This window comes from Amia ocellicauda, chromosome 7 (assembly GCF_036373705.1).
Source record: "Amia ocellicauda isolate fAmiCal2 chromosome 7, fAmiCal2.hap1, whole genome shotgun sequence".
NCBI lineage: Eukaryota > Metazoa > Chordata > Actinopteri > Amiiformes > Amiidae > Amia > Amia ocellicauda.
Window position 1 is genome coordinate 40447879 of NC_089856.1, and position 20981 is coordinate 40468859.

Below are 20981 nucleotides of genomic sequence, written 5' to 3' on the forward strand. Positions count from 1 at the left end.
TAAGTTTCATTTTAAGTAAAAAAAAAAAAAAAAAAAAAGCTGTTGGTGTTGCTGTGATTGGAACGTCACCAATCGGCCACACCTGGTTTAGCATGCTAAGGAGAAGAAATGTCTTATTATATAGAAAATAACAATGACAATATTATTTGGTCAGACACTTTCACTTACTACTTGCATAAGAGGGCCCTACACAGTAAACTGATAAATCTTACAAATATTCAGTTCTCCAGGTTCCCACAGACATCCCCAGAGTACACAATAAAGCCCCAGTCAGCTCTCAACCACTGCCTTCTACTCAGTGAGACAGACTCCACACAAACACATTTTTGGTTGTGTAAACACTCATCAATAGAAGAACAATGTCAAGATTCCCTGCTCCATGAACACACAGTGTTGGCCATAGAGCTTTTAAACTAATGATTTCTAACTTCCATCACAGCGGTGTATATTTATAAGCATAAACAGACCCTGGTTCTCTCCCACCTGGATTACTGCAGCTCCCTCCTGGCTGGCCTGCCTACTACTACTACCCGCCCGCTCCAGCTCATCCAGAACTCGGCTGCTCATCCGGTGTTCTCTCTGCCCCGATCTGCACATGATACTCCGCTACTCAGCTCCCTTCCCACGGAGGTCAGGACATCAGAGTCCCTGACCACCTTCCGGAGATTACTCAAGACACATCTGTTCAGACTGTACCTATAACATAGCAGTTTATTCTCCTGAGCTGTTCAGCACTCTTGTAATTTTGCATTTTATATAACCATCCTGCCTTACGCTCCTGCTTATTTATACATTGTTAGAACTGCTGAAGTATTACTGTGATTACCCCTATGCCCGCTCCCTTCAGCACACACCTAGGACTTCACTGAACATGTCTGCACTTGTTACCTCTTTGAACTAGGATGTATGCTTTATTTTATATGAATTGTACCTCTGCACTTTTGTAATTCTTAAATATCGCTTTGTATTGATTATACTACTGCACTTTTGTAATGCTGTGTAAACTAAGTCGCCCTGGATCAGGGTTTCTGCCAAGAAATAAATAAATATTATTATTAATACCCTAAATATTAAACAGTCCAGACAGATACAAAATGTAAGTGCAGGTGTATTCACAAGTCAAGTCATCATCACACTAATAAGGAATTTGTGTGTATAATATAATATTTATTTAAAGCCTATGTTTTACGCCAAGTGTAATGGTATTGAAGTTGATACTTTAATATTACTAATATGGGGCAATCCTTTCCACATTATCTGGTCTTAAACAAAAGCCTCATTATACATACATACACAGATACATGTATTTTTTCTAGTCCTTAAACAGATTGGCAGGCAAGATAATTCCAGTCTTGCCTGCAAATCTGTGTTAAGGACTTCAGATATATATACTTCCTCTACAGAAGAGTGCACACACTGCGTTGACAAGGAATTCATGCAGTGTTGATATGTACAGCTGAAAAATGCCAAGAACAATTAGATATATTTCACATGAATGAGGAGGGGAAAAAAGGTTTCCAGTTCCCTAAGAATATGCAATTGGAAGACTAGCAGTAGTAACTATTTAAATGCATGACTGGAACCTGTAAAGAAAGATAGTGTCAAACTCTTCATGTTTAGATGTGCGAGATTAAAATAGGGGACCCATCAGTGAAGAACTGGTGATTACTATCCAATTGCATTCCTGTTGCTTACACATCATAAGAATGACCCCTTTCATAAATAATATCTTCCCATGGCTTAAACCAACGCAAATTTTTAGAGGATCTTAACTGTGAAAGCCCAAATTAGCATTTAGCCAGAACATTAGGATTAGATCCACCACTAGGGTTCACCACAAAAGTAGACAGTTGACAGGGCATGGCTGCTCATCCCATCTAAAAGCCTGTCTCTTTCTGTTAAGTCCCCTGCCACCCCACTAGGGCTCTGGTTTGGGATTTCTGCTCCAGGGTAAGGAGTGTCACCGGCTGGACAACACCGCCGTCAGATGTTCCCTTGAAACAACCCATCCAAGTCCTGACCGGAACCAGCCTTGCTTTGCTCCAGGGGACAAGATAGGTACAGCTGCTTGCACCAACTGGGGCAGCATGTCTCTGGCAAGCATCTCCAGAGCTCCCAGTTACAGCCATGCATGTCAAACTTGAGTCGGTCCCTGCTGGGCTGCCCACTCTCACAGCCTCCTCTGCAAAGAACTGTGCGCACGTTGGCAGATAAGACAACCCCTCTGCGCAGATGCAAACCCTTTCAATGCACAGCGCCGACACAGGGCGAGCAGTTACTAGGTCAGGCGGTAGAGCACATCCAGCAGAATCTTGAAAATGAGCCGAGAACTTGCAGGATATCACACTCCTGAAGAACAACACAAGAACATCCTTAAAAGAAATGGAATAGTACAGCACGGTAGCTCGCCATTGTGGAACGCACTAAATGAATTATCAAGCCCATATCTCTGGCAGCTGTGGCCACAGGAAACAGAGCATCACTCGGGTTGAGGGAAAAGCTTTTATGATGCAGGTCAATTAGTGGAAGGGGGCCTGCAATGATTACATCACCAGCCTAGTGCCTCAGAAACAGGTCCGAGCTCTTCATTACAGAGGGGCCTGCATCTGCCATGAATCACTTCCTAATGGGAGCAATCCATGACATCCCATCCCCCCACTTACACAGACCTCATAGTGATAAAACTGCAAGCTGTCTTTACATACAGTATGAATTAATAAAATAAAAACCTGTATATTAACATAAATGATATGGTTCGGAGTCCTGATTCCTGATTTGTACAGAAATATTTCTCCTCTCCTCTCCAGGGCATTAAACAGGTGCAAAAATCAGGAGCACTGAGCTAGCCAGAATAATTCAGTGCATTCATTAAAATACACTGCAATAAAGTGAAAAAGACAATGTTGCCAATTTCGGCTCAAATCACCATATCAAATAATAATCTGCTAAGGATTCTGCACAGAACTCTCCTATGTCCTTCTTACTACTATCATTATCTGAGTATCTTCTGATACAAAGCATCATCCCAATGTGTGAAACAGACCCACTTGGTGTAATTTAGAATGGCTTTTGAAAAATTAGGACTTGTATGGAGTAAAAGAAAAAAAAAATGCAAGCCAACAACAAAACAACCACTGAAATCTATACAAACACTTTTAACTAAAATTTGCATGTTTTACAGGAAGTGTTCTTGTGGACTTCCCCAGCCCCCAGCTCAGCCTGGTGGTTCTGCTGGTGGGGGTCTGATTAGGGTGTCTCGGTGCTAATGAAGTGGAATCCTGAAACTAACCATCTGGAAGGTTTAATAATCCTTATCTGATGGATTTTAGTAATCTTCCTATAGAGAGATATCTTGCCTTTTCTAGAAGCATTATTGATGATGATATTATAAATAAAATAATACACAATTAGCACACGGAAGGGGTTACTGTACTCCTGAAACCAGCATCATTCATCACACTACAACCAGCTGCATGTGAAGGTTTTCATATTGAGCATCTTAAAATAGTCCATATCACAGATACTTTTGTTGATTTTTTTATTATAGGCCTATCTTTTTGTTTATCAAGCACAGTGGAAAAAATTATCTTTAGTGGTGGGAAGATTAAAGATACTTCCAGTATTATACAAAACTTTGCATCCCTTTTTTCTGTCTGTTCTTGCTTTGGCCAGTGTGGCATGGAGCTTAACTGAAATGCAGCACTGTAATAAAACAGTGAAGATTTCTGTATGAAGTTATGCAATCTTATTAGCGCAGTGTGTACAATTTAATAAATAATGTCAAATAAACTATTTCTACTAGAAGCTATGAGACCATTGAAGTCAACAATTAATGTTGCCCTGATAAAATCCCACCAGATGTCACTAGACTGCACATACATATTGACACTTCTATATTCAGGGAGGTCCAAACCATTTCCACATAGTTACTTTCACTATTCATTTCATCATAATACTTTCACCATTCATCAGAGAATCATATTTATACAAGAGTATCTAGTTCCTGTAAATGTAAAATGCAAAAATACTGGTATGCAGCTGACTTGATTGATGTTTCGGGTCTGAATAAAACAAGAGGAGTGCAGTAATGATTATTTACTATCATATGAAGAATTGAAGAATCAACCAACCAGCCACAATGTAGATACTCCGGTTGATTGGTTCTTTCATTCTTGATATGATGCCTCTATTGATCTACACTGGATCAGAATCAAAGTTATTACTATGAATATGAATATATTTAGATAGATGCACACACTTTGAAGCCCATATTTTTATTTATTTATTTATCTATGACGAATTCAGAGTAAACAAGGAGAGTGAGTCCATTTTATAGTATATTTAAAAGCTTTTGTATAGGTGTAGTCACAATACAGTAACAAATATATACATTAAAGTCAATTTCAACACTGTTATTAATCACACTTATTGGTAATTACACAACAAACTGAATAGGACTTTCACAAATGTAATGTAAATACATTAGTCAAAACATGAATGAAGTCCTTTAATAAATCCTCAGAAAAAGGTCTGAAAGTTTTGTTTCCACTACCTGTTTTGGTGTTCTAGATATTTAAGCATATTTAGTTTGGGAACTAGAAAGCTTTTAGGGTTCAATTCTATATGGTGATTAACTCCATTTAACCTATGAATTCAAAGTGATGTCCCTGTGTGTGTGATGATTAATCTGATATTAGTAGGACTACCATCATCTTGTTTGGAGAGCAGACAGACGACCAGGCGCCCTTAACTGCCACACAACTGCGCTCACGTCACATTGGCTGTTTGAACACAAGACGGCTGCAATGAAGTGTAATAGTGTGGGCTCCTATAGGCATTTTAATAGGAAAACTGTGTTTAACAGTAACAAGCAAAAACAACAACAACAACAACAACAACAACAAAGCTCTTACCGGGCAGCAGGGGCGGACTGGGACTAAAAACGTCCCTGGACTTTCACCCAGCCGGGCGACGGCTGATGAAGCCTGGGTCCCAGCGAGCACACGGGTGAGGAAATGCGACACGTACACGACGTGTCTGTACTCATGCCGGCAGACTAATTTAACGAAAAGCAAGCGCTCGTTTAAACTCAACAGGCGACGATTGTATAGAAATAAACGCACCTGTTCTCGCGCCGACCACACCAAGCACCGGGGCGACCTGCGCGCGCATTGTGTGACGTAGGTCGAAGGTGAAGCAGGTGAAGTTTGTCCCTCATACACGACCCGTACAGGACACGCAACTCCTCGAGTTAAACAAGTTCACGTGTCAGGGGATGCGGAGGAGTGTAGCGCAACTTGGATAGGCCTCCACCGTGTGCGCAGAAGCCGTCACTGATTTTGGATCCACCGGCAAATGTAGCACCCTGCCCCCCCACCGTTCAACATCTTTCGACGCACTTCAGCGAGGCAATGGCTCATGGTTTGAGTGACAGCCGGGCTGAACCGTATTTGCAGTGCATTGCATTAGAAGCACATCATTGGTCAGCAGCACTAAAACGTACGCCTCCGCATTGTGTTCGCCTAACTGAAGTGAATGGTGCGTGTAAAAACCCAATAAGCGACGGGAGAAGGCTTACAGGCCTGCACCGCTAAATGTTATTTAAATTTACAGTGCACAAATTAAGATTGCAGGGGGCGTGGCCTGTACCCGGAACATGCAGGACTGTGTAGCCCATCATCCTTACCGCGGTGAAGGTCCAGCCCAGCTCTTCTGCACCGAGATCTTGCTCTTGGCTTGCGAAGGAAGCGGTCAGTAGTATGGTTTTACTTTCAACCAAATTATAGCACTGTACAATTAAAAGGGACTACAAACCATTGTGATTAAAAGAAATACACCACCAGTTGATAAACGCAATATAATTTACCAGATCTTAAATCTTAAGGCATGAATAATTTACATTTGATGTACATTTCTAACAGGCCAATTAAATACACTAACCGCAAATTTCCCTCGTATTGTAGACCCTACCATCCCCACCCCCTCCCCCCAATGCATTTTAAAAAAAATCATGTTGCGATGTCAATAAAAACAAGGGGACTAAACAAAGAGCAGGGGGAGGGAAGGGGGGTGGCAAAACAAAAAAGTAAGAACTCACAAAATAAAATTCCGGTTTATTGTTGGACAACAAACTGTTCACACATACAAACAGGCCACAATAAACAGCAATTTTGTAGACAAAGAGAAGAAAAAAAAAAAAAAAAAAAAAAAAACCTTTTCTTTGGCCTTACCATCTCATACAAACCAACTACTTATTGTACAACTAAAAGTACATACACAAAGTTACTGGAATGCTCGGAATATTTTTTTTTCCTTTTTTCCTTTTTTTTTTTTAGTTTTTGATTTTTTACAAGTTTTCTGTTGAGATAACATGACATGGTCAAACCACAAGTAAAGTCTATTTAATAGAGAAGCATCCACTTCAAAGCACCGATTGGTCACCAGAGATCACTCAAAAATGGCTGACCTCCTAACAATATGTACAAAAATATAAAATGTAAATAAAAATACAAACAAATTCTCCTTTTAAAGTATTTAAGAAGGTAGAGCCTTGAAGTCTTGGTAGTTTCTTTAAAAAATTTGCAGTTGGTGTTTTCACGGACGTTGCTCTACTTGATGATGACCATGCATTTGCTCTTTTTCTTTTGTTTTTCCAACAGACATGTTGAGGGAGGGAGAGGGGCAGAGGTGGGGTTCAGTAGGGTGCATAAAAAACTGCTTTTAATCATCGTCATCATCAGTTTTCTGCTTCTTTGTTTCAACGTCATCCTAAAAATGGAAAAAGTGAGTTAGAAACCCAGTTCAGTTTCAGGGATGGTGGTTTTCAGTGTTAATATTTCACCACCTAGAATTCCCCACATCCCTCAACCCACAGTCAAGTCAGTAAACAACACTGCACCCACTTGGCCAGACTGTACACTCCATACCTCATCATCCTCCTCAGCCGCCCTCTTGCCCGTGCCTGCCTCCACTTCATCATCATCTTCATCATCGTCACCTAGGAGGAAGAGTTAAAAGAAACATCAAGTGAGGCGAGTTCTGGAGCGGAAGCTGTAAAGGTGCTCCCGTTTCATTGAAATAAGCAAACCATCTAGATTGAGCTTTTACAGTAAAAATTAACCCCACTCCCAATAGACGGTGAGAGGGCAGTGTGGGGATATAATGGGGGGGGAAAGGGGGGAAAGCACCGTACCATCTCCGTCTTCCTCCTCGTCATCATCCTCCCCAACTTCCTCATCATCCTCATCCTCTACCTCATTTTCTGCCTCCTGCTCACCATTCTCCTCGTTCTCCTGTGGGAGAGCAAGGTGCACCACTTTTAATAACTGGCACTGGAGCTATTCAAATACATTAATCCTTGAGAACATACACAAAAAGAAAAAAAGAAAAATAAATAAAAAAACAAAACAAAAAAACAGTAAATGTAACCATCACACTCACCCATATAATATGCACCCCCCCACACTTTTTTAAATTTATTTAAAAAAATCCTCCCCAAATGTAACTTTTGTTAGTGACATTGTTTAACATTTTAAAATGTATACCTGGGAGGGATAAATAGAAGTATAATTTTGGTGGTTATGGAAAATAAGCAAGAGCATTATACATTTTGTAGCACAGGTTATCGAGTATCACAGGACTGAAGACTTACTGCATTTCCGTTAGCAGGGGCATCCTTTCCATTCTCTGCATCCTCCACAAGTTCTTTCTTTTCTTTAAGATCCTAAAGGGGACATTCAAATGCAAACATTACCATACAGCAGAGTACAGCCTTTGTTACGGGCACCGACATACAAAATAAACATTTAAAATTGATTTGATTATACTATTCAGATTGAAAAAATGTGGACTAATAGCCTACATTTAATTGGGTTAAGTAAACAGAATGTGGACAATGCCATTCATAAGGTGGCATGTTTACTCTCATTCTCACCCCCTTCAGTACACTCGGCAAAGCATGCTTTTATTTTACATTTGAAATGCGACACTTCAGTACCCAGCACCCTATTGGCTGCTCTCCAGTGCTACGTCCCTCCCACTTTAATGGACCTAAAAGCCTTGTAATCCGATCCTTTGATGCCGCTGAGATACTGTGGGCTTTGTAGTTCAACAAGCACGGCAGACACCATACCCGTCTAAGACACGCCCGGGGAGAACACTACAACTCCCATGGTGCTTTGCCCGGTTATTTCAACGCAGCAAATGAGCTCTGAGAGACGATGCAGGCAGCCAGAAAGAGGCTGGCTAATTTAGCCCGAGTGCAGAGAGACAATAGCGACTTGAGGAGGAAAGGAGCGGTGGTGTCATAGACATGTTCCCTCTCGATCCAAACCCAAATCGGAGTGGTAAGCAAAAACAAACGCCTCGCAAGATGTGCTTCTCTGTTCTCTACTCCTTCCACAGTGCATTTGCTCCGAGAATAATAATAAAAACATCATCCACAGAATGCAGATTCACTTCGATTTACTACACCTTTCAATCCTTTCCCTTCCAGACGTCTCTCTTGATGAGGCAAATCTCTTATTAATTAGTTTCTGTAAGCTTGAGCCCTTAAGCCGGTTACCGACTACATCACGCCAGCGACGCCTCCTACCAATGCCATACAATTGCCCTTATTTCAATAGCCTGCACGAACAAGGACCAGTGGAAAAAAAGCGCAAAAATGGACACTTTATAAACTCCTGTACGTTCAATCCAAGCGCAGTCTAACCAGGTAAAGCGTGCAATCAATCGGGCAAACCGAGACACGCAGGAATGTGGTTAGTGCTTCGGCGAGACGCATTTCTGTTTATAGCAAATCAGAAACGCGACGTAATTTAAGACCCAATGATCACCAGCCACTCGATGCGTCTCCGATGCCCAACAACCGGCCGCCCCTACACACACGCACACGCCGCGGAAAGTAGGTTAGACCCACCACGGCACCGGTGATGGAAAATCAACCCCGTTGCTACTTCGATTAGTTTCAACTTCTGGATTTGAAGTTGCTCGGTCTCCTCTCAACGCTAGCCTCCTATATCGAAAGAGGGGGAAACGGCAGCTCCCTCCGCTCTCATCTCGACACAAGTGCAGCGCCAACCTCTGTTACAGCCCCGCTAGCATTGCTGCTGGTTCACCCGGGGATGCGCTCTGCTGACCCCGGGACGACAACCACGGCCCCCCACCCACCCCCACACACGGTTATCTCGTTTAAAAGAAATGGGTTTTACTTTGAAACTGGAGGCAGACCGAGAGGAAGGAGGGGGGGCGCGACAGCAGCGGAACTAGCCAGCTGGACCGTCTCGACACCGTGCACAGACGCGGGGAACCGGGTTTCCACCGAGCCCAGGTACGGAGACCCACACCGGGATCCGCAAGCCGCGACCACCGTGTACACGCACGCCCAGGATGGGGGGAAATAACGCGCCTCATTAATGATCGATCTGTCAAAACGGGTCGGGTAATCGAAATACACGGCGAAACACTCCAGGCTTATTTTTATATAAAGAACCTGCGTAATCAGTCTGTATACAGGCTAGTTCAGCTTACGTTTAAAATCTCTTCACTCCGCATTTCAGACGCACATCAGCGCAACAGTCCGTGGTAAAAGGATTCAAACGGGGTACGGATACTTCCCCCAAGTTTTAATTCTTTAAAACCCCGACTAGGCGCGTGTTCTGGAGTTCTCCAACAGAATCCCCAAAAATCTAGAATCCGAACTTCGGTTGACTTAAATAGCCACCCATACGAGCGTGTGCGTGTTGTGATGGAGTCAGTTAAAATAAAAAGGAGTGAGACTCCGAGGGAAAACCAACAAAAAAAACACACCAATTCAAACGTATGGCTTCAAAGAGACGCGTCCTTTAAACGGGGAAAGTAGTTGCAACGAACCGAGAAAACGAAACCGTTTCCGAAGCGCCGTGGAAACGAGCAAACCGGGCGGCGCGGCGTCCTCGGCGAGCCGGAGCGCCGGTCCCCCTCCTCGGCGTTCAAAGAGACGCCGACACGCTCGTATAAACAAAGAGCAGCGCGGACTGTTACACTCCGGACAATGAGCGCCGCCGCGTCTCTAATGAGCCCAACTTCCACATCCTCGTTCGGGTGCATCTGCAACTTATTTCTCCTCAAAACGGTGAATCTTTCACAGGTCTGAGTCCCCATTCGGCAAAACAAGCATTTCTGCCAGTGCGCTCCCAAACTTACACTATGCATATTCTATTTCAGCCACATCATGGATCACATACAAAAGCTGCACAAATCCGGTGTATGAAATGAATTCCAACAGATTTTCCACCTCCTCCTCCTCCTCTCTCTCTCTCTTACCTTAGCAGAGATCTCGGAACTGGTATCTACTTTTGTGTCTGCCATTTTCAGTCTGAACGTTTGAGATCTTGTACGGGGGAAGGAAAAAAAAATAATAAAACAAATCCAGTTGCAGAGACGACAACACAAAAATGGCTATTAAGTGCCAGTGGCGAACTCACGCGGCGGCAGTGCCTTTAATATAGAGTGCTGGGCGGAGCCAGGGGCGTGTCGGCCGGCCTCTGATTGGCCAGCGCTCGACGGAATCGGGGCCTGTGATTGGTGGGCCGAACAATGGCTAGTGTTTCCAAACGCCGAAAGAACGTCACTAATCCAGCCTCCGACTCACCCGTGTGGCGAGTTTCTGCCCGTTTTCAGCCCTGCTCCCGTTCTCAATCTCTCTCCCATAACCCCCGAAAAAAAGAGCAAAACAAATGCATCGTTAGGAAAAAACATCACAATGTGATAGAATGGTTAATTTGTCCCATTTAGAATAGTTCTACCGCCCCCCTCCAAAAAGAAAGGGGGAAAAAACGGACTACCACTACAATGTGGTATCATAAATACCGTTGAATGCAAATGTGTTTGTGCTTATGTTTGTTTAAAACATCTTCATGGTTATTATATTGTTTTGTAGGGGGAGTATGAGGGGGTGGTATAACAAGATGCTCACACATGATTAATCGTTAAGCTATTAAAAGCGATAGTTGTGCACCGGGTATGATTGGCCAAGACAAGCGAAGTGTGCAGTTCGCCAGCTTCGGTCTTCGTAACGTTTACTCGCAGAGGACTGTGCTTTTAATAAGTGTGTGCGATCTTAATACAAGTTTGCGTTTATTGTCGTTAATAGATGTGTTGTATACTGTAGTGCGACTGCCGTTTTCCGTTGTTGTTGTTTTTCTATACGTGTTTTCGTTTTCAATGTTAAAAGACATTCGTGCATGCTAAAGAAACGTTGCCTTCTGGTTAAACAGACCAATTGACTGGCAGACTCCCCCCCGTCTCTCTCTCTCTCTCTCTCTCTCTCTCTCTCTCTCTCTCTCTCTCTCTCCCCCCTTCATCCCTCTGACAGAAATACACCGCGTTTGCATAACGACGTGTGTGGAAAGCAGTGCGCACGCATTTAGCGTACCCTCATTTTCACATTTTTCAAATTCGGCCATTAGAGATGTGAAGGTCGACGCGAAACGAACCATCAAGTTAACCGACCCCCCCCCCGACCTTTGCCAAAACAATCTCCCGGTTTTTGTTTAGTCTGTTTATTGTATTATTCATACAGGAAAGACACGGGAACGACGCAGAAAATGTGTAGGTCACACGGTGCAAGCATGTCCTTAGGTATACACTGCAATGTGCCACAACAAACATGGAGGACGATTATTTCTTTCCTCAACATGACGGTTAAATCGGGTCAGATATATATTGTTTAAATGTCTTGACGCTCAACCACATTTGTCTGCGTCATGTAAAATCATAAAACCATACAATTTACTTGAGAAATATCTAAATGTAAATATACAAATAAATAAATAAATAAACAAAGGGCACTCGCTTACCCTACCAACATGGCTACCTCTCTCCGAGACCGTCTTAGTCGTGAGCGCTTCGGAAAGAGAAGCTCTCTGATTGGTCCAATAACTAGAGCGAACACAGACTTGACGCTTTGCGGTCTGTGATTGGATAACTGTACAATCCATCATTATCAATGGTTGCTTGGAAAACGTGGATATGGCTCCTAGTAGAATACGGAGTTGGACTTTGCATTACTTGGATGCAAATGTATAGTAATGATTCATCCCCCCACAAGAGAAAGTGTATCTATTACCTCACACAAGAAAAACGATATTAAACATTTATTTGTACACAAATACTAGATGGATACTGGGAATCAATAAACTACACATCAAATACACACACCCACACCCCTGTTATGTTTTCTTTAGCACGGGTTTTCTTTTCACAAGGTATAGTTAACACACAATGTGTTATTTGAGTAAGGAAACTCGTGTTTTATTTTAATTAATCTGTCAGTGTCCCGTTTACCTACAATGTTTAAAACAACACATTTCGTTAGCACAGAAATAAACACATGGATATCGTATGCACTTTATCTGAGTTCTGCTTTCATTCAGGTATGCCAAGGTTAGGGTCAGGGTTGGAGATTGGGTTTAAAGATTAGGTTTGGGGTTAGGTTTTATACATGTGAACATCAGTGCAAGTGCATGAGGCATTCATATGTTATTCCTGTGGGATTCATACATTAAGTCATTAACTAGTGCCAATTATTTTAAAGTGTGACTGTATAGTCTTTACAAATTGATGTGATAAAGGAACTGAATGGGAACTGAACAGGCCTGTTTTTCTTAATAAGTATTTATAAGAACAAATCGACTATAGATGTATTTTGCTCACCACATAATAAACTGCAAGGTATACATACACTTTACTGTTGCCATGAGATTAGGTCTTCATGAATAAAAAAATAAATATTACACGAAAGCAATTATAAACAGGTGGGAGGTAGAGGTGGAGGTCGTACTGTAATAGCTCGTCATATTCTCAAAAGAGTGTTTTAATCAAATGCAAATATTGCAGATTTAAATATCTAAGTGTAATGTGAAAGGACTCGGATCTCACTAAGAGCTGATACTTCAAAAAGAAACGTTCGCACATCAAGCAGTGTGAATGTGATACTGTACAAGAAAACACACACAAAAAAAGCTTATTCTACTGTGTGGACTTGTATTTGTTTTGTAATGACATTGACTTAATCTCCATTTAATAACAAAAATAAAACGGGCTCCAAGTTTTTATATGAAAACGTTCTTTACTAAAATTGACCGTATTTTTATTAAGGTTGACAAAACACATATCAGCTGGATAGGTGAGTGGTAAGAGGATGGACTGTAAAGGACACTTTTGCCACAGAAGTAGCAGACAAGTATTCCACGTTTAAAAGCGTCTCTGGCTTTTTGTAGGAATGTTAATGTATATGATTTGTTCCTTTAGTTTGCAATATTGTGATAACATATGTGGTTAAACAGCAGGCAACAGACAGCTTTGTGTGACATTGTTCCACTTGAAGAACATTTAAATTTTAACTGGAATCCTGAAAGCAGAAAATCAGGATAAAGCATGAACAACAGGGGTTACTTTGATGATGTGAGAAAAATACTTATACGCTCCAAAGTTTAGGCCTGTGTGTGTACACATGCTGACAGCAGTGGTAGAAAGGGTGGGGCTGTGCCATTTCAGAGAAGTGTGCTAGTCTGGTGGAAAATACAGGCATACACACTACAGTCTGAGTGTAAATTACCATCGATTTTCTTGTTCAGACCCGTCTCCTTATCAAGAAATAAATTATTCATTAGTGATAGAAATTCATCAGCTCTAACACTGAGGGAAGACCTTGACCTGCCCATCAGTGCAGGTCTCAGCAGGGAGGAAGGTTGATCTGTACCTCTGAATCCCGCCCTAGGACAGGAGCGTTGGGGTTTAGTGGAGGATGACATTCAACGGCTTGCCTATTCTGTGGCCAACAAGACTAAACTGTGGAAAAGGGAATATCCAGAACACACTTCTTCTGCAGTGACAGGAGGCTTACTGAACCACAACTGAACTGCTTTTAGCTTGGGGCCAGTTATTATAATCAAATAGATAAGCATGTACAGAAAATTAATCATTGTATTCTATATTGGAATTTAATTATATTTTAATAATTAATTCAACTACAAGGTATCATTTTTGCAATTTTTTCACATTGAATTTGGTCAGATCATTTTTTGGGTTGTAGTATATAGAGGGAGTCTATAGTGAGAATAACTGACACCATAGTTTGCTGCTTCTTTAATTTGTTTGGTGTGCAATCATACATGCTATCTTCAGGTGTGAAAAAAGATTGCCGCCCCCCTATTTAACCCAACCCAATTAAAGGGATAATAAGAGTCAGCTGTAATCTCATATAAATCTGACTAATTGTGGCCCTCACCATCAGAGTTAGTCGTCAGCACTAAGCACTAAGTTCTAAAAACACAACATGCCACGAACAAAATAAATTCATGAGGCCCTCTCGAAAAACAGTTGTTGATACCTATCAGTCTGGAATGGGTTACACAGCCATTTTTAAGGCTCTGTGGCTCCAGTCTGAGCTATATTGTCCAAATGGGGAATGTTAGGGAAAATACTGAATCTTCACAGCAGCGACCAAACAGAAAAAGGAGGAACAAAATCATCCAGGAAGTCACGAAGAACCCTAGAACAACATCCAGGTATCTACAGACCTCTCTTGTCTCAGCTAAGGTCAGTGTTGATGACTTCGCCATCAGAAAGACACTGGGCAAATATGGGATTCATGGCAGACTAGCAAGGTGGAAAGCACTGCTCATTAAGAAGAACATTAATTATTGTCTTAAGTTTGCCAAAAAGCAGCTGGTTGATTCTCAAAAGTTCTGGAACGATGTTCTATGACGAGACCATGGCTGACATGTCATTATGTCTGTCGAAAACCAAACCCTGCATTCCATAGTAAGAACCTCATACCATTGGTTAAGCATGGTGGTGGTAGTGTCAGGGTTTCGGGATGCTTTGGTGCATCACGACCTGAACACTTTGCCGTCATTGAAGGAACCATGAATTCCGCTCTGTATCAGAGAATTCTACAGGAGAACGTCAGGCCATCCGTCTGTGAGCTGTAGCTGAAGCTCAGCTGGGTCATGCAGCAAGTCTACATCAGATTGGTATAAGAACAAGACATTAAACATTTTGGAATAGCCTAGTCAAAGTCCAGACCTAAACCCCATTGAGATGTTGTGGCAGGACCTGAAAAAAGCAGTTAATGATCAAAACCCCACAAATGTCACTTAGTTGGAGATGTGGGACAGGATTCCTCCACGGTGCTGTGAGACAGTAATCAATAACTATAGGAAGTGTGTGGTTGCAGTTATTGCTGCTGAATTTGGCATAACCAGTTATTGAGTCTAAGCGATTACCTTTTCACACGGGGGCATTGGGTGTTGTATAACTTTCTTTAATGTATACATTTAAATATCAAAAATGTTTTTGTTCACTCAGTGTCCCTTTTATCTAATATTAGGTTTTGGTTGAAGATCTGATAACATTCAGTGTGAAAAATATTCAAAAATGCAGAAAATCAGATGGGGTGAATACGTTTTCACGGTACTGTGTGTATTGATTATATATATATATATATATATATAATGTGTGTGTGTGTGGGGGTTGAAGTAAAAAAATAAAATACTGGCTCACAGAAAGCCATTCAAAAGGCAATCTGAGAACCTGGAGAGAGGAGGTGTGTGGGAGTGGGCTCAGTGACTGGAATATTTACCTTTGATATCGAGCAGCAGCAAATTGTCTGTCAAGGTATTAGAAATCTGAAACACTGTCCACCGGCTTCAAACAACACTGTGTTTGTCGACTCATTCAGTGCTGTAAACAGCGCCTCTTGCTCTGCCCACAGGGGTCTCTAGCTGCATTCTCCCAACTGGCTGAAAACAATGAGGAATACACAGCTCAGGGTTCACAGATGCTGGGAATTTTCACTGTCTGCAATTTGCAAAATCTGCACAAGAGGGTTTTTGCCATTGCTTTGCCATTATTATTTATATTAAACTTCTCTGCAAAACTTAGTTTGGCTATTGTAATGATCTCTATGCTACATCCAGTGTTGTGTAAACCCCAGCTACCTGCACTCTGTGCTCCATTATTATACTATGCTAACTGCTGTTCTGTGAATGTTCAAGCATGTTACACGTTTATTTATTTAACTGCTGCCTTGGATAAAGCGATCAGATAAATTAATAAATGATAATGCAAAGCAATCATGTAGAAATCTGTAAATAATTTATAATTGTAGTATTTTTTTATTATGACTGCAGTTACACTAGAGATGTCTTTCATATTAGTTGGAGTGGCATACACTGGTAAAAAGGTAATGGATCTGTTGTAATGTGTTGATGGGAGCTACAGCGTTGTCTGAGGAAAGCTTTTTGTAAACATGAAAAACAATTGTTTCCCATACTGTTTAATTAAAAAAAAAAAAAAGCTCAGAAATCACTAATTTCAGTGCCCTGCAGAACTGGCTGAACTCTTTAGTTTCTGTGCTTTTGAAGAACACTGGGCAACTTCCAGTGTCATCCACGTAAAGTCTTTGTGGATGACATTATTACACGCCACACACACACTGCCTTCTGTTCGCTGAATTGATGCTGAAGCCACACAGCTGAATTTCCAGGAGAATACACTGCAGAGATCTGTGGGCTAACATCACATTGTCAGTACAGAACCAGTGAACGGATGGTAATCTCAGACCTCTTATCAAATTTTAATACATTTTTATGAGTGATGTCTGTGGATGAAAACACTTTGGGCACAGAATGCATTTAACTTGAATTCACTGGTTAATACATCTACAAATCAAATAAATCGTTCTCACATTTACGACTTAACTGCAGGAAAGAGACACAGTCAATGCTTTGTGCCCCCCCCCACCCACATACACACTTCCCTCGATCCATGGCTCTGGTTTAGTGCGTGTTTTTGGCTCACAACTATTTCTCGTAAGTCTTTCCCACTGCGATGCCAGACATGCCCTTATGAAGAAGAGAAACCAGAATTGAGCATGGAGAGGTCTCCGCATTAGGCCGTGGGGCCACAGCGCTGCACTGATGCTTACAGCAACAAACTCGTCCCTGCAGCCCACTGTAAGAGTGTCAGGCAAGACATCTGGAAGTCAGTTTCGGAAGAGTATGTTGCCACTCCCTCCTAGACCTGGAAACAGCTTTTTGTTCTCAGCTGAGCTGAAGCTGGAGGCAGTATGGGTTACCAGTAACACATGAAAGATATTGCCCTTGTTTTTAAAGAAAATCCTTCACTTTCCAAGACACACCCTTGCTTCTTAGGTGAAAGAAAAAAGTATGATGTCCCTCTATCTTTATTCAGCAGCAGCAAGTCAAGTAGCCCTCCCACCCCCCAATATAATATTCTTGTCACCTGCTCTAATTAGCGTTTCTAAACAAATCCCGCAAATGCTTCATCATAGGTGGGAAAGGCATAGTGTATTTTGCACTTATTACATTTACAGTACTTTCTAACGATTTGAAAATGTTTCTTCTGAAAACTGTAAGAAAGGGTAAGCGCATCCACTAATATATATAAAAAATACACAAATCATAATAATCGATATCATATTTAAACTAATGGCCATTACTAACTATGTTTTTGGGAGAGAAGCTATTCATTTGAAGTCTTTGCCCAGGGTAGTAGGTGAAGTGTATCATTTTCCAAGAGAGTGGCGCCCCAGAGGGTGGCACTGTAATAGCAACTGCAGTCAGGGCCTGTGCTGCTTGGGGCTTTTCCATCTTGATAAAAAAAGTACATTTAATTTTAAATTGTTTAAATTATATATAAAGATACTCCGCCGCCAAGTAAAGGGAGAATCTAATTATTTTAACCTCTTGTATGAGTGAGAATCTCAACACAAAAACAATTCCTAGACTTGACTGAAATATGGAAACGTCCCCACTGAAACTCACTGCCTCCCTCTGGCGGTAGACTGCGAGCTCTGCAGCTTTCTGTTAGAGCAGGTAGGCTGCCGGTGTGTGCCAGAGACAATCGCATCATCGGACCGAGTAATACAATGAACATATTGCATCTATATTACATTTATTTCAGAGGAGCTGGTTTTATTGAGTTCCACGTTTCCAGGTTTTTAAAACACTGTTTAAATAAAGATTAAATGATGATAGTAATAAAAAGCTGAGCAAAACATTTAGATAACACACACTGCAACTGATCTGCTGGTGGTTTGATCAGCTGAATAGGGCTCTTTCGTTTTCTGAGATACACATCGTTAGCGATTAGTGTTGCTTTTTTCACCCATCTCTCCCATGCATGATGCCAACAACTAGTGAACCTCTTTGCTGTGCAGTTAGCAAGTGCACGGCACGGAAAAGGATGTGGTTGTCAATACCTGACTTTACAGAAACGAAAGAAAGACAAAAATAAAAGACAAAATCACATCCAGGGGCTACTGACGAGGCAATGTGAGTTTTGTGGTTTTGTAAAAGGAGCGTAAATCAGTTGTAGTAATATAGCCCAGGTTAAATTTAACCTTGATGACGCAAAATGTAAAACAACTGATTTATCTGTCCCACACACTTCTCTAGTTTTTGCTTTTGGTTTCGCAATGGACACCTCAAGTTATTCTACATTTATCTATACCCTTAACATTACAACAGCAAAGCATATGTCCCCCACTAATATACTTCAATAATTAATTTAGAAAAGTTGTACTCTTCTAAGTATTAGTAGTCATTGAGCAACTATTCATCGTTTCTATTTGTAGGAGCTCATCGATCTCAATACAAAATCTCTTGGCTGTCAGTGGTTATCAGTCTTCACCTGTGTTTTTGTTTCCACATCCAAATAAACCCAGACCATAGCATGCACAGTCAGGTGTGGCTGGCTGTTATGATTACAACAGATAAAAGGCGCTCCTTGCACAAGGCAAAACACTGTTACTGGGAAGCTTCCAGAAGAACACTTAGCGAGAGAGAGAGAGAGAGAGAGAGAGAACCCACAGGAGGAAGAGCAATGGACTCGTGAAAGTAGTCCGGTATGAGCTGACCAGGACAGCCCCTACTGCCCCACAAACACCCAAGGGCACAAATACTGATATTATGCAGACATTGTCTTTGCTGGAGATGCCCCTGTTTTGAACACCTACCACCTCCTCCCCTCTCTTCTCCTCTCCTCTCCCCTCCTCCCCTCCCCTCCTCTCTTTGTTTTTGTATTGCATCCTGTCAATTAGAACTTGTTTTCCATTTGCTGCTCTTTGTCTTGTGCCGTTGATTGGCTCTGAGCTCCCGTCACCAACACTGCGCTCTTTGTTTATTATTGTAAGATGACAAAATGGAATTATGTTCTTGAAAAAGGATAAACTGCAGTAGCCCCCTCCTCGTTGTTCTCTGTCTCCTGCTCTCTCTCCATCACACACATACAGATATACACTTTCTTTTAGTCTCCCTCTCTCACATACATACTGTCTTTCTTTCTATTTCTCTCACAAACACACACACACACACAAGCATTCTCGCCTTCTCCCTCCCTCTCTCTCTCTCTCTCTCTCTCTCTCTCTCTCTCACACACACACACATTTGATGATGGATTCTGCTGATCTCCAGATCACCAGAGATTAATTAAGTTATTTGAGGAAAACCCCCAAGACCCAGGTTGCCAGGTTCCTGAAATGTAAAATGTAAGCGGCTGAAGATTTCATCATTAGGGGAATATTATAGTGCGCACTAGAGTACGGTCCCCAGAGTCCGAGAACTGACAGTGTTTGGTGACTTGTCCGTCTGACTGAGGAGTGCACTTAGTTTCAAACGGTGATAGTAGTTGGTGGCAGTTTTCTGTTCTGCTACGCTTGAATATGCAGCAAATAATGTGAAAGAAAATGCATTTAAATGGATAATTAGATAGAGAGGGTGAAATGAAAAAAAAAAAACAGAAGGATTGTAATGCAGAGAATGATAAATAGAGAAAGCGATTTGCTATGTTGCAGCCTACAATGGGACAGGTGCCCAGACCGTGTGTTGCTCTTGTGCCTGTTGCTTTCCAGCATGCTTTCTAAGCACTGTGCGTCATTTTCGCAGTAGCAGTCTGGAAGCGTCTCAGAGGTGTTTATCGTAAAACACACACAGATTTATTTTGTTTTTCTCAATCCCTGCTAGCCGTTCTCTTGGTTAATCTCCGACACGCCAATTTTAAGATGGGATGAATCTACTATTCGATTCCATGTATGTATATATGCATGTCTGTGTTTATTACAGTGAAGAACGAACATGCAGACTTTCACATCTGCAGGGGAGCAGGTCTGAGTGGGGAAGAATGCTGAATATTGGGAGGGATTAACATTATTACCATCATTCATACTGGGACTCTTTAAAAGGTGGATTTAATTAATCGTTTGATGAAGGTGGGAATCATACCTGCCTATGTTGTTCTTAAATAACTGCTGCTGGGCCTGCTGCCTTCTGTACAGCTCCCAAGCCATTTAAACCTCTGTCTCACACCACTGTCATGACGGCTGCATTATTTTTCTAACATTAGTTGCCTCCCTTTACATGTGATGCTTTTAACAACCGTAAACTGCAAAACGGTGGACCATTATAAACAGTTAGCGTGTTATAGCATAGTATTCCTAGAGTCCAGTGAAGTAAAGCACACTGGAGGCCTGTTGAAACCACCATAAAACTGCCCAGTAAAACCATGTTAAAAAGGCAACAAAAAATGTATGGTTAATTTACCATGGTAAATGTGCATCAGGATAAAATCACAGATCTATTGCCAGAAGATAGGAAGCAAAGGCTAATGCCAGAACCATTTCATACATTTCCCCTCCATACACTTCACAGACTGTATGTAGGAGTAAATGTACACAATTCAAATTTAAAATAAATAGAGGCACGTACATTTTTCTCCCATTTCTCCAGATAATCGGATACAAACGCGTTCGACTGGTGTACACACACGTATGCATCCACATTTTGAAGGCACACAGTGTTTTTTTCCCTCCGTGATGAGAGTCTAGCCAGCAATTACCTTAATATGGTAATTACATGCTTGGAAATGAGATCAGCTGTTTTTGCAGGGAATTGCAAATTTTTTGTTTTCACTTTTTT

General features: G+C 41.6%; 1 protein-coding gene across 1 annotated transcript; it reads right to left on the reverse strand.

Moving 5' to 3' along the window:
• Nucleotides 1–6096: 6096 nt before the first annotated feature.
• On the reverse strand, nt 6097–10464 carry ptmaa (prothymosin alpha a). Its single transcript, XM_066709606.1, has 5 exons — nt 10303–10464; nt 7652–7723; nt 7193–7292; nt 6927–6997; nt 6097–6768 (listed from the first exon to the last, which is right to left on the reverse strand). The coding sequence occupies exons 1-5, from the start codon at nt 10345–10347 to the stop codon at nt 6721–6723; spliced, it is 336 nt and encodes a 111-aa protein (XP_066565703.1). The 5' UTR covers nt 10348–10464; the 3' UTR covers nt 6097–6720.
• Between the last annotated feature and the right edge of the window lie 10517 nt (nt 10465–20981).